Raw genomic sequence first — 27,014 nt, 5'->3', positions numbered from 1 at the left:
ACGAGCCCGTGATTGGCTGTGGTTCTTCTGGTTTAACGTCTGATGGTGGCAGTGTTGATGGTGTAGCTCTTTGTTCCAGGACATGTAGCATGCTTTTATCAAGTGGCTTCAGTATTATTTTGGCTGTTTTCTTTGGTTCATCTGGGTCAGTAGAGCTGCCAGGGTCAGTAGAGCTGCCAGGGTCAGTAGAGCTGCCAGGGTCAGTAGAGCTGCCAGAGTCACTTGTTCTGTCACTGGTTTGTCTTGAGATTCCCTTTGGTGCACAGTGTCTGGTCAGGTCAGTCAGTTTTTGTGTTGTTGCCACTTGTGATTCCAAAATGTTTGTTAGTGCATTGAGCTGGAGTTGGATATCTTGAAGTATTTCATCTATAGGTGTGGATCCAAGTGGGACCAGAGACAAGGCTCCTCCCTTCACTTTGTGTGTTGCTCCTTGTATCATTTCTTCTGCTGTGGTGGGGGCGAACAGGTTGGCTTCTGATGATTGGTATGAAGGTGGGTGGCATAGTGTGGAGCTGGTGGGGGTTGGGGGTGCTTGTGGAGCCATCAACCAATCAGTTTGTAGTCGAGGTATGTCTGGGTGGGATTCTAGCTTAGACTCAGCTCCTAAGTGGCTTTTTGTGCACTCCCTGTGATAAATGCCATCGTCAAATGAATTTCTATGAGGTCTCACAGAATTTCTTTTGTCATGTTGTCTTGCACCTTCCTTTTCCTCCCCTTCATCAGCACTTTCCAAATTTTGGGTCCAGCCGGTGCTGCTTCTGGTGTTGTAGGAATGACGTTTCTGCTCATTGCCATTATTTCTTGTGTACTTCTTAAGTACGGGCTAAATATCAGCGCTCATAGTTTTTTCTTCTTCTGTTTCAGCTTCTCCTTTGGCAGGTATTTTCTTGAATGCCACCACTTTTCCTGCCTTTTGTTTGGGTTTTAAGACCAGTACATAGGCCAGTGTCTGTTCATGCTTCTGGATTTGTAGTTGCTTAGCCCATTTTTCAATTTTTGTGCAGTCTCCAGTTTGTCTTGGTGTTGCTTAATTTTGTCTTCGTTCAACATCTTGCCACGGACAGTCCAGACTGGGTGTGTCTGATGATGCATGACCTTTGCCGTGTGGTAGCTCATGATTTTTTTCCCATTGGGCATTGGTTGGGGCAAGCGCATCTTTACCGCAATGAACTAACCTTTTTGCACTATATTTACTAAACAGTGTTTTAATCAATGTGATTTTAGCTTTAGCTTGTTTAGGATCTGGTTCGTCCTCACGAATCTTGCTCTGTAAATGCTCTAGGAGCTCAGTCATTTTGATAAATTGTTGTGCCATTTTGTATAATCAATTTCAGCGTTTTTTTTTTAATTAAAATCTAAAATGTCTAAAACATAAAAATTGGTTATTATAAGAATATTGTTTATTAGAATGAATACAAATTTTTTACCATATTATTAATTTTGAAATTTGAAATTTGTACTGTCACTTCAAGAGTGTGTATCATGCAGCACTTAATCTACAATCAAAAACTAGTTCAAAATAAAACACACACTGTGGGTTTAATCACACAGCACCTTTAAAATCATCCAGCACACAAACTGCAAACTAATGTAGCTTTAAGAATATGGATCATACAGCACCTTTAAAATCATCCAGCACACACTGCAAGCTACTGTCGCTTTAAGATTTTATCATACAGTACCTTTAAAAGCATCTATAATACACTACAAACCAATGTCGCTTTAAGATTATGTGTCACACAGCATGTATTTCATACTCAACAACTAGTTAAGAATATCAACAATTAGTTAAGAATAAAACGCACACACTGTGGGCTTTGCTGGGCCCTCACTTAGTTACCTCAGTATTTATTCTCTGTAAATACTCGTTACCCTGGCACCCGGTGCCTTTATATTCTGGTACCTTTAGCACTTTTATTTCTCAAAACGTCTTTACTTTGTGCACATACATATTAAAATCATTCACACATTGGCATAAAGTCTGGCAAACTCACAAAGTTAAATTTAGCAAAAAAGTATCCAATATGCAGAATTACGTATTTCAGTACAAGAGGTTTCTGCTCACCTTTTATTTGGGTCGACCACTACTTTGGAGAATGTCAGTCAATATGGAGACTCTATGGGGTCGTCACTTCAGGCCGTTGATGGGCACATGCGTGCCGTCACCCGACACCTTCAGTGAAAACCCTGTAAGAAAGAAAAAAAATAAGAATCGGTTAGTTGTTGATAATGCCCGCATCCTCCACCAAGTTTCTGTCGGTTTCTGTTCTGTTATCAGAAGAACAGGCGCAGAGGCTCGGGGATCGTTCTGTAGATTTTTATTTTACAGTCGGGTTAAAGGCAGCGTACAGCAGAATCAGATGCAAAGTCCATGTAACATCAAATGTAGAGTCTGACAATTTTGGGATTACATCAATGTTTTTAAATCATCTCAGGGTGGGTGTCACTCGTTCTGTATCAAAGAAGCTATTGTGAAGAAGTGCGAAATGTGGCCTTGGCCAAAATGTAACATTATGTCTGAGAGTAAGAAATGACACACACACACATACTGTAATATTTTTGTATATTGTTCACAGTTCCTTTGCAAAAAGTTCCATTTTTGTCTCATCTGTCCATAGGACATTCTTTGTGGCTTGTCATGTAGTTTGGCAAATTCTAACCTGGCTTTTTTATGTTTTGTTTTCAACAGTAGTGTCCTCCTTGGTTGTGTCCCATTAAGTCCACTTTGGCTCAAACAACGACGGATGGTGTGATGTGACACTGATGTTCCTTGAGCTTGAAGTTCACCTTTAATCTCTTTAGAAGTTTTTCTGGGCTCTTTTGTTTCCATTCGTATTATCCGTCTCTTTGATTTGTCATCAATTTTCCTCCTGCGGCCATGTCTAGGGAGGTTGGCTACAGTCCCATGGATCTTAAATTTCTGAATAATATGTGCAACTGTAGTCACAGGAACATCAAGCTGCTTGGAGATGGTTTTATAGCCTTTACCTTTAACATGTTTGTGTATAATTTTCTTTCTAATCTCCTGAGACAACTCTTTCCTTTGCTTCCTCTGATCCATGTTGAGTGTGGTACATACAATGTCACCAAACAGCACAGTGACGACCTGTAGCATTATATATAGGCCCATTGACTGATTACAAGATTGTAGACACCTGTGATGCTAAATAGTGGACACACCTTGGATTAACATGTGCCTTTGGTCACATTATTTTAAGTCTTTTCTAGGGGTACCATCATTTTTGTCCAGGCCTGTTTCATGAGTTTATTTTTTTTTAATAATTATTTTGAAGCATGGTTGAAAAGCAATGTCTGACTTTCATTGGATACTGTCGTAACCTCTAGTGCGGGTGCGGACCAAGGAGTGCAGACTCGGGGCAGATTTACAGTGTTTATTTACAAAATGGTGAAATTCAGTTTTTAATAGTTCATTTAACACACACACGGGGAGCAGGGAGTGGGAGGCAGACCAGACGGGAGTAGTGCAGAGCAGGGACGGAAAAACCAGGACCGGAACGAGGACAGGATCAGGACGAGACCAGGGCAAGCCAAGCAGGGATGTCCAGAGCGGGCACGGAGACAGCCAGGGCCGGAGCACAACGGGACCAGGGACAGGGCCACGGAAGACCCAGCAGGAGTAATCCAGAGAGTGGGAGACAGGGCAGGAGACGGGAAGCAAGCCGGAGACCAAGACGGGACAGGAGGCAAGGCAGAGGGGTGGACTGTACCGGAGCTGGAGCGCAGAGGCAGGAGCAGGAATGAGCGAGAGCAGAAATCTGGAAGGTGGCAAAATTCCAATGAGTAACAGGCAGACAGTTAACAAAATTGCAAAAACTAAGCTGGAGCATTCACGTTGACACGCGGATGGTCTGGCTCCGAGTGTCTTCTGCCGAGCCCTCAAATACTCGGCAGCAGGTGGAGATAATTGCGCTGATGCGCTCCAGGTGCATGCGGGAGGAGACAGGAACTCCGCCCAGCTCCAAGCAGAAAGGTAGTGGAGGGGGAGAGAGCACAGGAGGACAGATAATGCAGGCCCTATGACAGATACCTTTCATAGACTTTTTATTTATTATTACTTTTGTCAGATTCAAGTTATTTCTGTGACAATTGTGAGTTTTTCTTTCATTAACCGACGGATACCAACAATTTTGCCCACGTGTGTATATATATACAGTACCATCCAACTATTGGCCTATAACCTGTCTCTCGACAACATGGAAGCTCATGTCAGGCATCATTGCAGCTAAGATAAGTAGCCACATGGATCAATACATGAGCACAGTGCAGAAAGGCATTGGTAAAGATCCCAGAGGAGCTCCTGGTAGACCGAACAGTCGCCCGAGACTGCAGAACCCGTAAGACCAACCTGTGCACTGCCTGGAATGGTTACAAGAAAGCTTACAACTCAATGCCACACACATGGATCACTGAATGCCTAGAGCTGTACAACATCAACAGGACTGTAAGAGCCTTCATTGCAAACTCGATGAGGTTGTGGAAAACCACCCTTGAGGCCAATGGCAAGCCACTTGCACAAGTGACCATCAAATGTGGCATATACCAAGGAGATGCTCTGTCCCCTGCTGTTCTGAATAGGTCTGAACCCCCTCAGCCAAATCAACAACAACACTGGCTATGGACACTGACTCAGGAATGGGGCCACCATCAGTCACCTCCTCTACATGGATGACATCAAGCTGTATGCTAAGAATGAGTGAGACATTGACTCACTGATCCACACCACCAGGATCTGCAGCACAGACACTGGAATGTCATTCGGACTTGAGAAGTGTAGCCGGATGGTGACAAAGAGAGGGAAGGTAGTCCACACATAAGGAGTCTCACTCCCAGATGGAACAATAGCGGACACTGTGGACAGCTAGAAGTACCTTGGTATCCTACAAGCAAATGGCAACCTTGAAGAGGAAACAAGGAAAGCAGCCACGACCAAATACCTCAGACGAGTAAGGCAAGTCCTCAGGAGTCAACTCAATGGCAAGAACAAGACCCAGGCAATAAACAGCTACGCCCTGCCAGTAATCAGATACCCAGCAGGAATCCTAAGCCAAAGGAGGAGATACAGACCACAGATGTTAAGATACGAATGCTCCTGACCGTGCATGGACAGTTCCATACCAAATCCAGAACCATGAGACGCAAGCCATAAGAAAGGAGGCTGAGGACTAGTGAGTGTGAGAGCTACAGTCCAGGACGAAACATCCAAGATCCATAAGTACATCAAGGACAAGGCCCCAGCAGATGATGTGCTCAGTGTGTCTCAGACAGTGGAGCGCAGAGGAACTGGAGGAACCATCATGGAAGGACAAGCCTCTGCATGGAATGTACCACCGGAACATAACTGAAGTGGCTGATATCAAGAAATCCTACCAATGGCTTGAGAAAGCTGGACTGAAGGACAGAGGCACTATTCCTGGCTGCACAGGAGCAGACCTTGAGCACCAGAGCGATAGAGGCCCAGATCTACCACACCAGACAAGACCCAAGGTGTAGACTGTGTAAAGAGGCCCTTGAGACAATCCAGCACATAACTGCAGGGTGTGAGATTCTGTAGGGAAAGAATACATGGAGCGGCAGAATGGTGATGGCGATCCAACTGGACATTGTTCTGGTGGATAAACAAAAGAGCAAAGCCGTTGTGGTAACCAAGTAATGGGAACATCAGAAAAAAGGAACATGAGAAACAAGAGAAATACCAGGAGCTCAAAGAAGAGCCGGAGAAGGCCTGGAAGGTGAAGGTAACAGTGGTGCCCATAGTCATCGGAGCACTTGGGGCAGTGACCCCAAAACTGGAGGAGTGGCTACAGCAAATCTGAGGGAAAACATCAGGCACCTCAGTCCAGAAAAGTGCAGTACAGGAACAGCAAAGATACTGTGCAGAACCTTCAAGCTCCCAGGCGTCTGGTAGAGGTCCTGAGCGTGGAAAATATATATATAATATATAATATTAACCATTTTAAACACATTTGGAATGTTTCACCAAATGGCACTTTAGAGTCCTAGAGGGTCCTCATGGTGTCATCACATGATACATGAAAAAAAGACAGCAGGTTATTGTCCAAAAAGGCCCTTTAACTTGGTTTTACCAAATTACATAGATGAAAATTGGCTTTTTTTTTTTAATTTTCAAAATAACTCTATATGGTCATGTCAAGGCTTGTAAAATTATGCCCCAGAGGAATTTTGATTTGATGATTTTGTCAATTTGTATAATTTGACAGATGTAATCACTGAATCTATGTGTGACCCATTTCAATACTTATATTATATCAAGCCTATAATATTTTAAATTTGGTTTCTTTTTCCAAATAGATATTGGGACAACAAAAGTGATATAAAACAAATCAGTTTAAACAATTTAAAGCTTTATATATTAATAACTAGAAAAGTTGCAGCTTCTGGACACAAAAATGCCAATGTCCCGTCAGTGATGTGACACTGTACGTGTGCATACATGATTACAGGCCAATGGTGAAAAGGATGTTTAGAACTTTTGATGGGTTAATTTGACTGATTTAGTAAATTATGTAAATAGTATGACGCTAGGGGGCAGCGATTGACAAACTGATCCCAAGAGGGTTGCATGCTGTTACACATCAATTGTGTCAATGACAGAAAAACATGGACTATTGAGTTTTGAGTTTTGTATTGTTTATTATTAGCAGCAATAATGCACATTTTTGTATAATATGCTTTTGACCAGGGGAGTCAAAACATTATTTCACCAAGGGCCACATATTGAAAAATAAAATTATAAATAAATATTGAGTCTATAGTGGTAGATTTATTCAAGTTTGCCTATTATCATTTGAATCAATTCTGCAGCAAAAATTGGACAACGTTTGTCCCCCAGACCATAGTTTGGACACCACTGCTATAGTCTATAATTTTTGCAGAACTTTCCTAAATCTTTTTTTTTAATGGAAGGTATATAAGTGCATATGTACATGTCTATATGAGGTGGCGGAGCTTAGGCCTTTGAGGCTACAGATTCCAGGATGCCTCTCGAAGCAGCTCAGTATCCTGTCTGAGGAAGTGTGCACTGCTTCCTTTTCCCTCCCTTCCTACTCCTTTGTGTCCTCTTCTCTTTTATTGTGCCAAGGTCTGACAAGACTATAGTCCTCTGACACATAACTAAAGATTCTGCTTTGTTGATTCATTCACAAGATTTGAGCAGACTGTATAGTGATGCATAATATAATGACACCACTCTATTTATGTCAACCTTTGACATTTACGTTTTTCAACCCATCATACAGCTGGTGGAACTGGAAATCTACTTTTGTTTTGTTTTTTGTTCTGAACATTTGCGCTTCACTCGCCAAAACCCACTTTACTGCTTTGAAATTAAAAGTGTGATGTGAATGAGTACAGTCCGTTTCCGAACCCTGGCACTGTTTTTAAAAGAGGTCTCACTGAATGGACAATGGTCTGGAGGCATTCTTCATGTGTTTAATTGTGAGACAGGGACCTTTGAAAACCTCAAACCAAAGTAGAAACACAAAACCAGCAGGCCCTCTTACTAATAGAAACATTTTGCATTTTTGTCTGTCTTATCCAACTTTTTATTGTTTTCAAATCATCATTAGTGATACTTGGCTAAACAACTCCCAAACAGGCTTTGAATTTGGATAAAATTGAAATGGCACTAAGTGTGTGACTCAGTAATTCAATGATCACTGCATGAAGCTGACTAGGTCATATTTGTGTTCCATTGCAAAATATATAACTAAAAGAATCCTACTTTGAATTGTTTTGTTTAGACTGTAGTTTCATCACTGCACATTTTGGAAATGGCATCAGATCATAACACATCCAGGAGTAGTAAAAGCCAAAAGTAAAATCTGTCAACTGGACAAAATACTACCAAAACTGGACAACTACTGGCAAACCCTACATCAAGGAGTACTCACTGGGTACTATGGAAACCAAACATTGAAAAAAAAGAGGAATATCATTCATTTCCATGCTCAGTGCCCTCCAGGAAGTGTTGATATGACAGATGTCAGACAGTGAATCCCTGCAGAAGTGACCAGGTCAGGAAACATGTGGGCATAAATTTACTGTTCCACCCAATGTCCCAAAACCCAACCCAGACATCATCAAAACCTTCATTGCTCTTGTTCAACAGAATTTGATAGATATAGAAGTTTATCATTCACTTCACATGAAGTTAATAAAATAAATTTGTGTTTTCCATTGAGTAGGAGCTGTTTGGAGAAGCAAAATATTCTACCTGCAGGTGTGCCCAGTTCCTCTCCTTTAAGCTATCAGAGAACCAGGATAAAGAAAAATCAGGAAGCTCAATCTTTCTCTTACTAAACAATCCACTGTAGAAATGTATAGTTTTTGACATACCACTGGACTTAACAAATGTACAAAAATAATCTACCCTGTATAGAGTGCACCATAAATAAGGCTGCTCATAATTAGTCTAATTAAGGAATCATACAATATTTATAGGCCTACTAAAAACTTATAAAAAGTAGCTTATATGTACCAGGCCTGGCCCTCCTCCTTCACTGGATAGTCCTATTTCCATATAGAAAAAAAATAACATAATTTAACCACAGTACTAACTAAAAGGTTGTGCTCATGTTGATGTCTGAGTTGGCAGGTTTAGTCCACCCCAGGCCTGGCCCCTCCTCCGCTGCGCACTGTGGTCCTCTCAGCAGGATGGGACAGTGCACACTCATCACCGGACACTGGACACGAAGGACCTCATTTGGACTGCTACCAATTTATCAACATTATTGTCATAATTAATAAAAAACACAACACAACTGCGGTAAATGGAGTTGCTTAAGAACCTGCATCTTTGATAACCACATCAGCGCTTTGAATGTTTTTTGTGGTTCCCATTGTTGGATAATGGGTTTAGCAAAGTTCATTTGTCTGCTGCTTGGAATTATTGCACAAACGAGCTACGTCTCAGGTAAGAAAATTCAAGTTTAGGCTTTAAAACCGTTCCATAATTACACTTGTACACTCTGTCTTCAGATGGAAATGTTTAGGCTAATTTACAAGTGTTTAATTATTATCCCGTCAACTTAAAATCAGTGGACCTTTGTAACTTTTCTGGTGTAGGTTTTGGGTAGAGAGACTGTGGCATTATCTGTCTATTGACGACAATCACACAATGCCACTAGGACAATTTACAGGCCACATCTGTGAAGAGGCAAGCCTAGACACAAGCAGGTGGCTCACCCCCTCTAGAAAAGCTACATAATGCATCTTTAATTGAATTTGGCCTCTGAAGCTAATTGACGGCCAGAGTGGTTTGATCCTAATTTATATCCTGCTTTACATGAGCAATACTGGCTCTGGGACAGTGCACTTATTTTCAGATTATAGAATGTGATTATGTCACACTTCCTGCTCAGGGTAACTCTGCTGATTTCATTGTATTCTCATAAAGTTTTTAAGAAGACTCCTGCACTCTGTCTCACTCTTAGTTCACTTTTAATAGTTTAAAATTAGTTATAAAATTACTTTTATTAGTTACTATTCGTTATTACAAATAAAAATACTAATAACAATGTTTGGATTCCTCTGACCTTCCTTAAGTACCTGAGGAAGGTCAGAGGGACTGAATCATTACTAATAAAATTGAACCAAGAGTGAGACAGTGTGTGGGAGTCTTCTTAAAAACACTTCCAGCTAAGTGCTTCTTCTCCAACCCACCTGTTGCCCAGTCAGGTGTGCAGAGTCTACAAAGAAAACTGTGTTCTCATAAGAAACATACAGAAGATAATTCACAAATGTTGAATCTAATCATTTCTATTATTCAATATGGGCTATATCAAATTGTTCTTTCAAATTGTTTATAAAGATTTCAAAGGGTATGCATTTGCTTTGGCATTATTAAATATGGCACGAATTGACCTTTCAAATTTAAATCCAAAGTGGATTTCACAATTAGTTTAAATTGCCTTTGGATATAACTAGTTGTGATTTTATAATAGTTGAGGTCAGTGTGATTTGTTTGGCTGTCTGTACAATATTTCGGGCCTCTTGGGGAGGAGGTGGAAACAGGAACCCCACCTAAGGCCACACAGTCCTGGGCTATTGAGTCCAGACCGAGGCCTATCTGCCCCGGCTTCCTGTTTTGACACAAGTCCGCCATTTTCTGCACTGTTGGAAAAATGGTGCTAGTACAAAACAAAAGCACTCAGCCCCATGTCTAATCTAATTGGTTTTGTTTTGACCGTTTGACTTTACGTCGATTTCAGGCTATCAATCAAATTTTATGCACTGTATAGATATTTATAACACTTAGGAGTTTGATTGGGACTTTTCTATCAAGACAATAGTACATAATCAGAGAACAATTAAAATATCAATACAAAGCCAGTCGGGTTTTAATACTTCTAAAATATCTATGGGACTTCATGTAAAGGTCCTTGTTTTAGACATATACTTCCTTTCACTTTGTTGTTTGTTGTTCCAGCTCTTGATCTTCGGTTTATGCCTGATCCACCAACTTTGAACATCTATGGCATCCACAGAATAAATAAGACAGACACTCTGGAGCTCATCTGCAGGTATTTACTGAACCTGTTACTTTCCTGCAAATATATAGAGAAATTGTAAAATCACAAAACATAGCAATCAGATTTTATGATAAATAAAAGCTTGGTCCTTATCAGAGTAACACATCACAAAAAAGCAAAAATAAAGTTTTGATTTGAAAACTATCTGAACTGTATTATTTCACAACTATAATGTATAAATTGACCATATAGTAGCAATGTTTTTGACTAGGCTTGAAGCTCCTGATGATGGCACAGATTTTAGTTTTACAAGTCATGCAATGTTTTCCTTTTGCTCTGATTTTAGTTTGTATTGGATGATTTTGACAAATGAATATCTCAGTATAGTTTGGGATTCACTCAATAACCATAATCATATGACTTTTTGCAATTTTTCATGTTGTGTTCAGGGGCCGTCAGTACATAAAATGGGGCATACCTACCATTGCCAGCCGGTTTTCCATCAGTGACTGCAGTGGGTCAGGCCTCTTCTGCTCCTCTGTGCTCATCACAAATGCCACAGTGAATGAAACAGGCTCGTACCAATGCTCCTACAAGGACATGAAGGTTGAGGAGGGAAAGACATCTGCTTCTGTCTATGTTTTTGTACATGGTGAGCTGAAATGTACTCTGCATTTACGACATCAGCTCAAATATCTTTGTTCCAATGCAAGTACTTAATGTGTAATTCTTATGATCCAATCATCCAGCAGCCCTGTGGAGCTCAACAGTGACCGCTCACCCTCAGGTTCTGGAAGTAAATTTCATTTTTTCCCATAGACTTTCTGTAAAAAATGTAGATTAATAATTTGAAATCTTGCTCAGGGTTAATCAGCATGTGGAAACAAAAGACCACAAGACCAATCATTTTATTTAAAATCTGTTTCTGAAACCGTATAAATCTCTAAGTTACTAAAGCATTTTACTGGATTGTGTTTTAAATGTGCTTTTTGAAATATTTTAACTTTTTGAAAAGACTGTGGGAAAAATGAATGGAAAATGTGCTTCCAGAATGAATGGAAAATGTATTTAGAGAACCAGAGCGAGCAGCCACTGTGGAGCTCCAAATATATTTTTAACTTGATTTGTAAACAAGCTTCACTTTGGCATCAAATATTAAGATACTTTGGTACAAAGGCTTTATCAATAGCCACAAAACCAATCATTTAAATCAGATTAATCTGTGTAAAATGGGAAAAGTGAGAAAAGACATTCAACAAACTATCAGGCCTGGAATCAGTCTTACAAAATTGAGGCTGGCACAGTGGCCTGGGCTAGTACACTTTTCATTGGCTCATTGTACTGTGTTACCTGTTTTCACTGTGTGTTTGTGATGTGTGTTACAGATTACAAGACACCGTTTGTGCCCTCGGAAAAAGACTACGAGGTGGTGTTTATACGTGAAGGAGTGAAAGTGGTCATCCCCTGCAGAGGCTCAGTGGAGAATCTCAACGTTACACTTCATACTGTAAGCAAAAACTGTCTCTTTTTTCAGACTCACAGTCTCTAATCTATTACTATGGTATTAACAAAGTTGCTGTGCAATTAGATGTAATTTAGTTATTCACGTGTTGTAATTTTTATGGCAAATAGAAGATAATTTTACAACTAGACTCCTGAAAATCAAACCCAAGGAAACATAATTAGGTCTTTAATATTTTCTAATCCCAACAAGAGAAATTGTTAATAAAAAATGAACAACTCATGCTAGAGATCACTAAGCATCACCATTTCTATGTTCAAAATATATTCACTTTTTTTGTGTTAGAAGTATCCAAATAAGGAGCTTTACCCGGATGGCAAAGACTCACTGTGGGATTCCCAGAAGGGCTTCACTGTTCCCAGTCATCTCGTCAGCTACTCTGGTGTCGTCTTCTGCCAAACGCGCCTCGGCAACGAGACCTTCAAGTCTCCTTTGTACATCGTAGCAGTTGTTGGTAAGTTCAAGTTGCGTTATTTACACCACTGTAGACTTTTGGATTAGTGATATACTTTCACTGCAGTTCTATAGTTTACCACAAAATCCAGACTCCACAGAATAGACCGTTCAAGTAAAGATGAGTTGGCTTATTGGCTTTTTATATCAGAGGTGAAAGATGTGAACTCTTATGTACTGTTACTTCAAAAACAATATTATTCAGCTTGTTGTACTCAGCAACAGACATATTTATTCAGCAATACATTCAAAGTATTACTACTAATATTTTAGTAACTTGACTTGGCATTCTGAAGCTATAGTAGAAGTAGTGAGTAGTGTGGAACAATGGCTGGTGGTCTGACTGTGGTCTCCTCCCTCTGGTTTCCTCAGGATATAAGATCTATAATCTGACCCTGAGCCCGACCCAGGTCCGGCTCTCTGTGGGGGAGCGTCTGGTCCTCAACTGCTCTGCCAGCACCGAGCTCAACGTGGGCATCGAGTTCAACTGGACCCACTCCGGACACGCTCTGGTCTGAACCTATATGATTTTGCCTATTGATCTTATACTACTTACTTATTAGAATCTTCTCTGTATTTGATGTGTTGCTTATTTGAAAGTGAATGGTTGAGTAGATATATATGTTGGTAACACATTAGAATGGAATTATTGAAGAATGTTAGTTTAAATATAGTGAAAAGTGTTTTTTGTTTTTTTTATGATTTTACATTGATTTGCTTGATTATTTCTCATCAACAATGAAAAAGAGAGCAAAGCCAGTGACACAAAATGGCTGCCACATCTCTATCAGTCTGTCATCTGCGTGAATAAAGAGGTTTTTTTTTTTTATATATAAATGTTTTATTTTATATTTTATATACTTTTCCTGCCAGACATCTGAAAACACATCCAAAGTCATCCACACTACTCCCCATAAGAAGAAGCTGTGGAACTCGTTGGAGCTGTCGAACACTCTGACTGTGGAGAACGTGAGCGTGGAGCACAGCGGAGAGTACACCTGCTCTGCCTCTAGCGGCCTCATGGAGAAGAGCGCTACGGCTATACTCAAAGTCTATGGTATGAAGTAGAGCTTAGCTTATTCCACCTGGAGGAACTTGAGAAGAAAAAAAGTACTTTAAACACAGCAGGTAGAAATGCTTACACTGAAGAGAAGGTGATTGACAGGATCGTGATGGGGAGAATTGCATCTACAGCAATTCTGCATGTCCGATGAATGGAATATACTTAATGACTATTTTGTGATATTTCTGAAATGATTGCTAACTTAATACTTGAAATGGTGATCATATCAATGGAGGTGTGGAAATGCTTATTGAATTTCCACACCTCCACACCATATAGCTGAAGTTTGAAGTATGTTTGAAACTTGTTCCCCTTTGATAGTCTCCATTTTCCCATGAAGACCGATGTGCACACATTGAGGTCACCCATTCTGCAAAATAGATTTACCGTAAATTTCGGATTATAAGCCGCTACTTTTTTTCCACGCTTTGAACCCTGCGGCTTGTACAGCAGTGCGGCTTATTTATGGATTTTTTACTGGATAACGGCCCCTGGGTTTTATTTTCACGGACAAGCCTTCTACACGTGGCAGATAAATATGGCAAAAACAACTTAAGTGCATTAAAAAAATACAACTCACCAAACCGCTGCATCAGAGGGAGCCCTGCGCTGATTATGTGATTATGTCTACTCTGCTCCGCAGTTTCTTTCAAAAACTCTAAAGGCGTATCGTTTAATCCCAGGTGCTTATTCTCCATATGCCAAAGCAGTTTTGAAGGTTTCATTGCCTTATTTGCTTTTCCCGTATGTTACGCAGAGCGGACTGTGCGCGTGAGTCACCTGCAGCGACAAACCCAGGTTTTAAGTAGGCATTGTCTGTTAAATTTATCTTTCTTTTTCTTGGAGGTGTAGTCTCCTCTTCTGGCTCCTCAGTTGTCCTTTTCCCCTTTGTTAAAAGCTCTCCAAAGACTTTTGTTTTGGCTCATTTTCACTTGCTTGTGGCTCTACTTTTGTGCGTCGTGTCTGATGTGTTATACGTGATACGTCACCGCGGAGACAAGAGCAGATAATAAACTTGCTACTACATCAAATAGATTTCTGTGGCGATTTCCAGCAGGATTTTCATGATACATCTATGGACGAGCTTATTAGTGCGTCATTAGGGACGGGCCAAAGTTGCTCCTGACCCCTGTGCGCACAGCGTCTGAAAATCAGGGCTCTTTACGCAGGACTGTGAGCTGTGTCTGTGTCTGTGTCTGTGAGACGTGAGACGTGAGCGGTGTTTGTTTTGAACATTGTTCCGCGAGTGTGACGCTTATTTTGAGCAACGAAAAATAAGAAAATATAATTTTATTTTAAGATCATAATAATCTTCCAATTTAAACTACAACAAAAAAGAACTAACACAAATAAAATACACTTCAGCCACGCAGAGCCGCAGTATGAGGCTGAAAGAGGCGCATACGGCTCCGGAGCCGCGGGTGCAGACTCCTGAAATAGAGCCACTGCACGTAAGCTCGACATCAATGAATCCAACTTGGTCAATGTAAAAGACGACAAAAGTTTTCAGAGGAAATAAAAGCAGATTTTCCGTTTTGGTGCAGTTTTATTTTCTAAACCTGCAGATGTGTTCATCCCGTGTTGTTGTCGTGTTGGTTCCAATTTTCAGGCACAGTTTAAAAAAAAGCGTGTCAGTGCACCGTCTTTCTGTGTAAATATCTCATGTTACAATATGAAAACCTGCGGCTTTTATTCAGGTGCGGCTTATATATGTACAAAATTGATTTTCTCTTCAAATTTAGCTGGTGCGGCTTTTAATCAGGTGCGCTCTGTAGTCCGAAATTTACGGTATCTGTGTTGAAGTTTGCATTCCAGACCAAGACCTAAACCTAATTGTGAGATAGGAACAGTTGCTAAGATTTACATATTGCATACTTTTTGTGCAGTATTTTGATTCATGTCAGCTGTTGAAATCATTGTATTTGCAGAGAAACCTTTTATTGAAATGAAGGGGCCATGGACAAGTGTTTGGGAGGTGAACGTTGGTGACAAGACACCCATCGTTATCCCAGTCAGATACACTGCCTATCCTGAACCCAACTTTAAATGGTAGGAAGAAGTTGGATTAAAACAATGTACTTATTTACATACAGTAGTTTATATTGTAGCATTGTGGTGTAAGAAAACACACCAAATTTCTTCTGGTTGTTTATTTTCTGAACACAAGAGCTACTTACTACTACTACTAAAACAGCAGTCTCAACGCACTAGAGCCAGTCTCCAAAACAGACCAGTAACTGACCAACAGAAACCTTTACATCAACTTGCCCGTATAGCAAGTGTCACATGCAAAAACAGCTACATTAATAACACATAAACACAAGAACAACAGACAGAGTCAACTCTGAGCTAAACAGAAAATATCATATCAATACAGTACAATGACGTTTGTGTATCTTTGTGTAGGTTAAAAAATGGAGTCCCTTTGAAAGAGGACTACAGGATCAGACAGAAGAGTGATGCCTTGGTCATCCGTGAAGTCAAAGAGATGGATGCTGGGAATTACACCATGATCCTGACCAATAAGATCAGTAAAGAAGAACAGAGGCGGGCCTTTCAGCTCATGGTCAATGGTACACAGTGGGAATTAATGTGATTTGTTTTAAACTTTTGTTATATATTTGTTATGGATACACAGCTCAGAAAGTCTGTCTTAACCCTACCCCCCACATTCTTAATTTCTGAAGTAATTCTCCAACTATATTGTTTGTACTGGTGACTAGTTTTAACCCTCCAAGTGGCCTTTTTAACATGACATTGATATTTTCTTCCACAGTGCCTCCTCACATCATAGAGAAGGAGGTTGCCATGGACACTGACCTTTACCCATTTGGCAGCAGTCCCACTCTGTGGTGCACGGTCCGTGGTGTCCCGACTCCAGCTCAGATCCAGTGGCAGTGGATGCCCCAGGAGGACTGCCCAGGCGCATTCTCGTGAGTCAATCTTAATGACACAAGCATTCATATTTTATTAAACATTTCCAACAATCAGTTACAACAGTATATTTGAATGGTTTTATGTTGTCAGTGACAAAAGATGACAAAGCAAACAATCCACGCCTAATTTATGTGGCGTTTCATAAGAACATTTGTCCTTGTTATTTACTGTCAATAGCTTGTTGACTTGGGAAAGAAACAACTGCTTTCGTGATGTTGACCAAAACAATCTAGGAGATCACAATGGATAGATTCAGATCAGCGGATGTAGCTCATTCATCACAGAAAGTTAGTTTTTAGAAACATTATGTATTCAATGTATTTTTAATGTAGGAAAATAACATTGTCAAAAGGTTAAATGACTAAACTAGAAGCATTTAGTTAACACACTAAAAGAAGAGCTGTGTCTTAACATTTGGGTGCAATAAAAACAAATCAATGGCTCAAACCTTTGGACTGTAAATATTATCAATGCCTGTGGCACTTTTTAAATATACGCCTGAATTATATAATTATCGGAGTATCATATGTTTTGCACTCTCAAGAGCATTATACAAGACAGTTTGGAGCAGGACTGAGGATTTGAGTAACTGTAGGATTTGCAAACACTGCCAACAAAATCTACAAAAATGTATTTGTTTGCTTAGTAGTGAGTAAAGTTCAGAAAATATAAAGTTTTTTGAGATCGTCCAATACAACGGCCAAGTCATTTCACAACACGGCGCTGAAATTTACACAATGCAGACAAAGTTGTAGAAATGTTGACACATATTTGGACAAGAGAGACTGAAGACCAGGGCTGGGATCCTTATCTTCTCCCTGCACATCCGAGGACTTCCTCTGTCCTCCAGTATATTTCCTGTTGTTACGTGGCCCTGCTGAAAAATAGCCTTTTCTTGTAAATCTGAGGGTTTTTTTTTTAAATAGTGGGATGATACTTTGGACACAGGGTGCACATGACTGATTAGCTTCCCAAGCGTGATACCACATAACTGTGTGGAGTTTGCATGTTTTCCCTGTGACTGTGGGTTTTCTCTGGGTATTCAAGTTTCCCTTATCAACTAAACAAAAAACCAATTCACAGTAGAACAATCCTCCATCTTAGGCAGTTGTGACCAAACCTCAACCTCAAATCTCAATATCTTATAATAGAATATATGCAAATTTCTCTACAGCCAAGGCCAAGTACATTATAGCTATACTTGTGCACAATTTAGAAGAAAGTGTATATTAACACATATGCCATATTTTGTGTGCAGTTCAGGGCTGATGAAGACTGGAGCCAAGCTGAAGTCCTGTACTAACTGGAGAGACATCAAAAACAACACTGGATACAACAAAATAGACCAAATTTCCAGCAACACCGACCCTGCCAATAAGGTACAATCCTCTCTGAATAAAATCCAACTATTTTTCATACCTGGGAAATAGTGTATGAATGAAATCATTAATAATTGACATAATCATGTTGTTCCCCGTAGAAAATAATGAGCTCTCTGAAGATAAAGAATGCAGTGGAGCATGCTCTATACAGATGTGTGGTTGCAAACAAAGCAGGGGAAGATTCACGCATCATCTTCTTTCACGTGACACGTAAGAGTATTGTTTTGCTGCATTATCATTCATCTCTTTACTTCCTCTACCATTTTTAATACTTTGGTCAGTGGTCACAGTTTTAATATATTGTAGACATACTATTGTCTATGAATATGGTGATGCAGCTATTAGTAACAGAAGTAGTTTTGAGGAGTGAATTTTAATATATGAAATTGTAAGTCCACTTTTATCCCCTGAAAAAGCACTATGTATACCAGACTATAGCATTACTATTAATCCGTTATTGCATTATTATTGTGTATATCTTCAGGTGGTCTTGAGTTGACTGTTTCTCCTCCCGACGAGCTCTTAGAGGAGGATGATGTGCTGCTGCGTTGTAAAGCTGACAGACTCATCTATGGGAACTTGGCCTGGTTCAGGGTGCACAACATTTCAGACTCAGACCCGGTGGCCTCAGCACTGCCCTGTCGCTCTCTGGTCCTACACCAGACGGCCCTCTCTCACACTGTCCTGTCTCACAGTCGGGACAGTAACATGAGCCTGGAGCTCCTCCTGCCACAGGCCTCTGCTCAGGACCAGGGGGTCTACGCCTGTCAGGTGCAAAACAACAAGACTGGGGAGAAGACATGCCTGCTCCGACGCATCACGCTCAAAGGTATCAGCACATTTCAACAAGGAGCACTGCCACTTACTGTATATTTATCTCTACATTAGAACAATTGTCTCTGGCTTCTGTCTGTTGAACTCTCTTCGCACCTGATTCTGTTCCATTAAGTCTAAGACCAGCAAAGCAAGCAGAGTTAGTTATAAAACGTTTCCCAACAGCAAATGTTATGTGTTTGGTGTGTTGCCAGGTAAGATGGTATCCATCAACTTTTTACAACAGCAGAGTGAAAAATTTTAAGACGCAAGAAATATGTAAATACAAATCAGGGATATGCCAACAAAACACATTTCGTAATCACATTTGGTATATTGCACCTTTCAGTATATATTTTTTTAAAACTTGTCCACTATATATTAATACAATTTGTGGTGCATAAAACAGAAATGCACATGATTGTGATGGTTTATGTTTGAAATATACTTGAAATATAGGTCTTGAGCCTGCAAGGATCCTCAATAACCTGACTGACCAGAGGGTGAACATGAGTACCACAGTGACGTTTATCTGTGACACTGCTGGGACCCCAAAGCCCACTGTGATTTGGACAAGAACAAACCACACTGTAGCAGAGGGATCCGGTAAGGACCAGCTCATGATCAATTTCAGTATGAACAGCCACCACCACCATTTATTAATGTGTGTTTTTTAGGTGTCATTCTGAGCCAGGACAACAATATTCTGACAATCCAGCGTGTAAAAAAAGAGGACAGTGGTCTGTATACCTGCACTACCTGTAACAGCAGAGGGTGTGACATCGCACAAGCATTTCTTAGTACAGAAGGTTTGTCAAGTTGAAATGACTATAAAATACTTTCCTAAATTGAACAAACTGTTGAATAAGGCTTGTATAATAGGGAGTAGTTTAAGAATAGTATGATTTTATATTGTGATAAATACTGAAATAACGCATTGTTAAGCTAAAAATACATTTTGCCAAATTTTTGATTGGTGTATTTATAAATAACTGCACATAGTATTTTTTATTTTTTTATATCAAACTGTATAAAAATAACATTGTTTCCGTTTGGGACAAGGAAGTTTTCTCAGTTTTAGTGGACATCCTCCAGGGAGGACTCAAATCTCCGTCTCATCCACATTCCCAAACAAACACACTACAAACAGGGCTACGTGACACTGGTCTCGCGAGCACAATCAACTGCCAGACAAGCATGCTAAAGGATAACAGTGCTAATGTAAACTAGTCTTTTGTGAGATTTTGTGAGAGCCCCCAGCTGAACGTATAAAGTCATTGCTCAAAGTCATTACTCAATACATTTTGCTATATTGTGTTAATGTTTCAGGTGTGGAAGAGAAGACCAACGTAGAGCTGATCGTTCCCATTGGTTCTGTGGTCATCGCCATGTTTTTTTGGTTACTCATCGCCTTTGTCATTCGTGGCAGAAAACGAGTAAGCATTTCCGCCCCATGCCACACTTTTCCTTCCTTGGATTTTCCCTTCAGTTTTACACACAAAAAAGCTGATAATGAATAAAAACAACAGCTAAAACACAACCTCATGTTTTGTGCATGGGCGAATGACTTGATTGAAAGTGACTGGTTTGGCTCTGAGTATGTCCAGTCTTTTGTGAACCAGAAACAATGGGGCAGTATACTCACAGAAGTCACGTACAGCCAATAGACAACTGGGCCTCTTTCTACGAAGGGACACCAAAACACTCCAATAATTTCTCAATATAATTAAATCATGCAGAACTAATGCCCATTATACTAGACTTATGCTATTATTTATGTGGATAATTTGATCTGTTGTGTTTCAGTCCACTGGTGGAGATCTGAAGACAGGATATCTCTCTATGATCCTGGATGCAAGAGGACATGCCCATGGATGAGCAATGTGAAAGACTCACGTATGATGCCAACAAGTGGGAGTTCCTCGAGACAGACTCAAACTAGGTCAGAGTGTACAACAATATTTCAATCGTGTTTTAGTAGGACTTGTCTCATATTTATTATAATTATTCTCAACTATGGTGTGATGCTGACAATGTGTGTATTCATTGAACATATATTTGTTTTGCTTGCCCTTCATCGGTTTTGTCTCTGTGTTCTCTTCAGGGGAGCCACTGGGACGGGGAGCATTTGGCCAGGTCGTTGAAGCAGCTGCCTTTGGGATTGAAAAAGCAACAACCTGCACGACTGTTGCAGTGAAGATGCTCAAAGGTTTGGGTTTCTTTCAAAAACTGTGTGCACAACAGTAAGTATTATTGCTACTTACACATAGATTATTTCATCAACAGAGGGCGCCACTGCGAGCGAATACAGAGCTCTGATGTCTGAACTGAAAATCCTCATTCATATTGGACACCATCTCAATGTGGTCAACCTGTTAGGGGCCTGTACTAAACCTGGAGGTGAGTGATCCTCAAACTACTATGTTGTTCAAAGAAACTATTGACGTTTGAAGGTATAATGTCACTCATCTTGTTTGTATAATTCCGTTGTACAGGACCCCTGATGGTGATTGTGGAATACTGTAAACATGGAAACCTCTCTAGTTATCTGAAGAGTAAGAGAGGAGAGTACAGCCCCTATAAAGTAAGTGATGCGTTAGCCTCATTATAAACTATTAATTAAACCACAACTTGTCATAAACGGAGTTGGTTGGACATCAGTTACATTTATTTTAGTTTTTGAATACCTAGAAGCCATTTTATGACATGAGATTTTACATGAGAATGCATTTTACATAACAGTACTACTGCAAAAACATTTTAGTTACTCTTCCCACTGTGAGTGTATACGTTTTGTGATGATAATATTCCAATAACTTTAACATTTTCTGTACCTAAACTCCAGATTGGCTTTTGTACTAATGTTTGTGGTTGGTTATTTGGAAATACCATTATTACATTCAATTTAAATCCTTAATCATATGTGAACCCAAGCAGATCTTTAGTACTTGATCTGAGTAATTATTTGTCATCTGTGAGTAATAGCTTTATTTTACTCTCCACACAACAGGTGGCGCTACACCCTGGTACAATGCATCTCTCCTGTTAAGTTTAATGTATATTGTGCATTGTCCCTGTCTCATTCAATAAATAAACTAAACATCCACAGAGGAAGCGTGTAAACAGCCGTCGTTGGGCCCGCTCAGATGACGACATGACTGAAGGAGACCTGGGTTTGGGGAAGATCGCTCAGTTGGACATCTGCACCGGGACCGCAGTGTGCTCCACTACAGGAGAAAGGGCTTCAAACAATACCATGGACTCTCCTGAGGGTATGAAGGCAACCCGACTTATTTTTACTGAAACTGACGTCTTCATTAGTCGTAACAACAATGTCTTACGTAACCAGAGAGCTCAGATGATGACCACCTGACCATGGAGGACCTGATAAGCTATAGCTTCCAAGTGGCCAAAGGCATGGAGTTCTTGTCCTCACGAAAGGTATTGGCCTCATCATTTTAAGCACGATCACAGTTTGAAGTGCTGCAGAAAACGCATGTATTCTTATTTTTTACATTGTCAGTGATAATGACTATTGTAATGTTGCCTTTGTGCTGTAGTGCATCCATCGAGATCTAGCAGCCCGAAATATCCTGCTCTCTGAAAACAATGTGGTGAAGATCTGTGACTTTGGCCTGGCTCGTGACGTCTACAAAGACCCAGACTATGTTCGCAAGGGAGATGTAAGTACACAAAAATAAACTCAGGATTATCAGTTCCAGCTATAAAATCTACAAAATGTGCATCTTTATCTTCAGGCGCGTCTACCTCTGAAGTGGATGGCCCCTGAGACGATATTTGACCGTGTTTACACCACGCAGAGTGATGTCTGGTCGTTTGGGGTTCTGCTTTGGGAGATCTTTTCGTTGGGTATGACCATCGAGGAATAATTTCATACCAATAAACAACATGGAATAAAAGTTTTAAGTGGCAAATGTATTGTGCCTTTCAGGAGCGTCGCCGTATCCTGGAGTGTGCATTGATGAATCTTTTTGTAGAAGACTTAAAGAGGGGACAAGAATGAGACCTCCAGAGTATGCCACAACAGAAATGTGAGAAACAGAGACAATTTTGGACAAGATATTACTCATGTACAACCCAACACAAATAACATAATCTTGGCTCACAGTTTGGATAAAAAAAACTCCTACCAACACAGTATTTTTACATAAATTCTGACTTCTCATCCGTAGCTGGTGTAAAATGTTATTCACTTATTAGTTGTCATCACCATAGAAATCATGATAATTACATTATGCTATATGTAAAGTATATTGACTGGCATATACTTATATACTTTTGCAGATATCAAACCATGTTGGACTGCTGGCTGGATTGCCCCACAGACCGGCCCACATTTGCAGAGCTGGTGGAGCATTTGGGAAATCTGCTTCAAGCCAGTGCACAACAGGTCGGTCGACATCAACACTTAAAACATAATAAAAAATATAATATAATATACAACAAGAACCCTCATAATCTGCCAATCTCTGTCTCTCATTGCATTATTGTTGCATGTAGACAGTAAGAGCTTGCACTTGAAAGAAACATGTTCACACCCATTGAGTCCAGCCAAGTCATTGTGGAGAATTTAAGACATTATTATGCAACAGTTCAAGCTGTAACATTGTTACTGACTTCACAGGAAACAGTGTGAGATAATTTAACTTAATGCACTAATGTTATGGCTTCCACAACACTAACCATCAGTGTCAATTGTTCATATGGTCACAAATCAAATGTGTGTGTCGGCAGGATTGGCTTGTAGTTTTGAGTACTGGCTGTCCCATAACAAATAGCTCCATTATTATGCTATATAGGGCAGTAATGCATGATTTTAGTTTAGTTTTAGTGCAACTTGCTTTATTTCTCATTCACTGTTTTGGTGTTTTCTGTGGCGTCACTACAGGATGGGAAAGACTATATTCCAGTGACGGAGGGTTGTCTCGTGACCTCTGACCCCAGGAGCCTGTACAGTTCAGCTCAGAGTGGAGAGACACTGGCTGCGCAGCACTACGACCATCCTCTGTCTATTGGGTGAGTGTTTTGTACAGGTTGCCTTCAGCTAGAATTTAATTATGTCACTATTCCACAGGGCACAGCAGAGGACAATGTAACTCTATAGAAGATTCACTGTTTTTAAAGAAATATCCAAACTTATGACCCACCTTGTCATTATTTGTTTGGGATTGGCTCCTCTTGTCATATCAGTATTATGGCTTAAAGTGAAGATATTGAACTTTGTGCCAGACTTAGTTTCATATGAATAGTCCTAGTAATGGCAGAGATATCAATCATAAACCAGGTAAACAAATCTACAATATGACAGAGAAACCGTAAATTCTACCATAGAATTTGTGGATGTTTTAGTTAAATTTGTTTGTTGTCTTGTGATTTGACTGTCCTACGTGCGCAGAGTGTCCCAGGAGAGCGAGAGGAACAGTCTCAAGACGTTCGAGGACATCCCAGTAGAGCACAGCAGTGTCATGGTCAGTGTTTAGCCCCTTGTACTTACTTTAAACTAGCAATCTAAACCAAAACACTGTAAACATAACCAAAAATGATGATGAATAAAACATGCTACAATCCTTTTTTTTTTTTTCAAATGCATTTTACCAATTGCAGGAGGGACATTTAGACTGCAGCTTGGGCTTCTCACCTGAAGAAGTGAAAGGTCTGGATCCTCAGCTCAGCACCACACCTAATCTCAGGTTTGCCCCACATATAACAACATCATCACAGGATTTATTATTCATAATTTTAAATCCTGAATTGTTTTGTATTTCCAGTCAGTTGCTGCGCTGTAAGAGTAAAGAATCGCTGGGTTCTGAATCATCCAATCAAACAAGTGGATATCAGTCAGGATACCACTCTGATGATGCTGAGATGCCCATCTACGCCAATGAGGAGGTCATCCTGAAACACCACAAAATGAAGAAGCCCCCGCGCCCCAGGGCAATGGAGAAGTACCACCCAGAAATCCGCTACAGCACCCCTCCTGTCTGACCTCTGAACCCTCTCTTGTACATACTGTATGATCATTATACTTCACACTTTGAGGTATTTGCACACTGATAATTTAAACATCCCATGTTACGCTTTTTCAGTTGTTTTTTGAATAATTATCTAAGAGCATTTCCACTCATGACGGTAAGATGACGGGTTGAAGCTCTTTGGACAGCCTGAGGAATGTGATCATGTTTACACAGAGTAAAGTGTTAGGTTTATGGAGCGCCCACTTCCTCAAGCACTGCCCACCGACATCCTGACGCACTGGAAACGGCATCTGCAAATGTTAGATAAATCTTTTTTTTTTTTCTCTTTTCATTCTTTGTTTCTCTTGTTGACGCTTGGTGCAGATTGGAGCTTGCAGATAATAATGAACTATATGTCTTTAAAATCACAACTGTACAGTTTCAGACATAGTATATTTTACAAGTGTATTTACTAAACGTCAATAAATGTAACTAGTTTTATAAATAAAATAACATACTGTATAGAAGGAGCTTTCTGTGATATTCTTAACATCCATCATTATGTCCCATTTTGTTGTCATTGTTTACAGATTTAATAAGTTTAGTTTGTGTTTGTTATAGCGCTCATTTCCTTGTGTTACTCCAAAACAATACATTTTCAGCCTTTGCTATTCACTTTCTGTTTGTTTGACTGCAACAATAGCCTCGAGGAGATTCTGATGTTCTCGTTTCAGTTCAGCCGAGGGACCAATACTCTAAAGATGGGCACAGGATCTTAATAAAACATATGCAGCTTATGTGCAAAGTAATTCTGAATAATGCTTACACCACATGTCAGTTTAAAATGTACCCAAAAGGCATTTAAACGGGGAGAAAACAACACAGGGATTACAGAAGGGATAGAGGAAGAGGAGCATATATGCATTCATACTGTAGAATTTGATTAGGTCATAATTAATGTATTTATTGTTTTAAAAAAAGTTTTTAAAAAACCCAAAACAAAACAAAACTGTTGAATAACTAATGATCAACTAATGCTGAACTTTACCATTATTTGTTAGAGATTCACTCCACAAACTTGTTATATTAATCTTGTGTCAACAGTCATGTGGGTTGATTAATGATGGGACCCGTTATTAGACATATAATAAACCAGGCCAAGACATCTTTAATCTGACAGTTACATAATGGCTGCTGTAAAAGGTACCAAGTAGTTAGAAGTGAGGGAAGAAATAGCTAATTACAAAAAGCACATAGAAATAGCCTATTTGCAGAAAATTAGGTTTATCATTTCCAATGTTTACAGATTCTCCACCTCATAACAGCTTTTTTTAACTAATAAAAACAAGAGACTCTAATTCGGGCATGTCCAAACTATGGCCCAAGGGCCAAATGCGGCCCTCAGACCAATTTTTCTTGGCCCTCAGGCTCCCACTTGAATAGGTTACTTTTAAGCAGCATTTTTTCTACCTACCTTAAATAAAGCTAATATCAAATATTTAGTGTGTCCCTTTGAGGATTTAAGCATGGATAACAGTCTAGTGGCTCATTCTAACCTGTTATAAATGCACAATTATTCACTGTGTTGACCACCAGTCTATGGCGCTCCAGTGGCCCTCAGTTTTATCTGTGTTTGGATTGTGGCCTTTGATTAAAAAAAGTTTGGGCACACTGGCTCTAATTAACCACAAAAGCGGGAACACACCAAACTATTTTCAAACTGGGGCACTGTGCAAAACTGTAGAGTCAGTGTGAAAACATGGCGACAGCTCCCTCTGCTGTGTGATACAGATAATTACACTGTGCCGTATGTACAGGCCGTGACACGAAAGGAAGGAAACGGAACACATCTTCAGGAGCGGGAACTCTGATTTCCTCAGGACACACCGGACAAACAGCATGAGGAGAGGGAAGGAAATCCACTTATGCTCAAGCTCAGCCTATGTACGCCACGGCCAGGGGCTCAACTGGCTCTCATCAGAAGAGACAAATACAGACCCAAATACAGGCCCAAATACAGACCCAAATAAAGACCTAAATATAGACCCAAATACAGGCCCAAATACAGGCCCAAATACAGACCCAAATACAGGCCCAAATACAGACCCAAATACAGGCCCAAATACAGACCCAAATACAGGCCCAAGTACAGGCCCAAATACAGACCCAAATACAGGCCCAAATACAGGCCCAAATATGCAGCGCTTGGTTTGTCTATAGGCCGTTCTTAAACTTTTACTGGGGCCTATGTGTAAAAAAGTATCAAAAGGACACCCTTGTATCCAAAACTTTAATTGTTAAGGATTGTATATCATAAGAATCTGTGCCTGGGCCTGTCACATTGTCAGGTAACACCGC

General features: G+C 40.1%; 1 protein-coding gene across 1 annotated transcript; it reads left to right on the top strand.

Moving 5' to 3' along the window:
- Positions 1-8,722: 8,722 nt before the first annotated feature.
- Positions 8,723-25,183, top strand: kdr (kinase insert domain receptor (a type III receptor tyrosine kinase)). Its single transcript, XM_033965038.2, is given in 32 exon segments — positions 8,723-8,953; positions 10,469-10,562; positions 10,961-11,163; positions 11,897-12,018; positions 12,319-12,487; positions 12,859-12,998; positions 13,360-13,543; positions 15,478-15,598; positions 15,956-16,122; positions 16,326-16,482; positions 17,745-17,865; positions 17,967-18,078; positions 18,353-18,697; positions 19,141-19,287; positions 19,359-19,490; positions 20,011-20,117; positions 20,488-20,538; positions 20,540-20,597; positions 20,600-20,623; positions 20,786-20,890; positions 20,968-21,081; positions 21,177-21,265; positions 21,791-21,953; positions 22,031-22,122; positions 22,242-22,364; positions 22,440-22,551; positions 22,634-22,733; positions 22,987-23,092; positions 23,591-23,718; positions 24,098-24,170; positions 24,307-24,392; positions 24,471-25,183. Coding segments are annotated over 32 exon segments (4,026 nt in total). The 5' UTR covers positions 8,723-8,889; the 3' UTR covers positions 24,688-25,183.
- The last annotated feature ends 1,831 nt before the right edge of the window (positions 25,184-27,014 follow it).

Source organism: Periophthalmus magnuspinnatus, chromosome 4, assembly GCF_009829125.3.
Source record: "Periophthalmus magnuspinnatus isolate fPerMag1 chromosome 4, fPerMag1.2.pri, whole genome shotgun sequence".
Lineage (NCBI taxonomy): Eukaryota > Metazoa > Chordata > Actinopteri > Gobiiformes > Gobiidae > Periophthalmus > Periophthalmus magnuspinnatus.
This window is presented reverse-complemented; position numbering and strand designations above follow the sequence as displayed.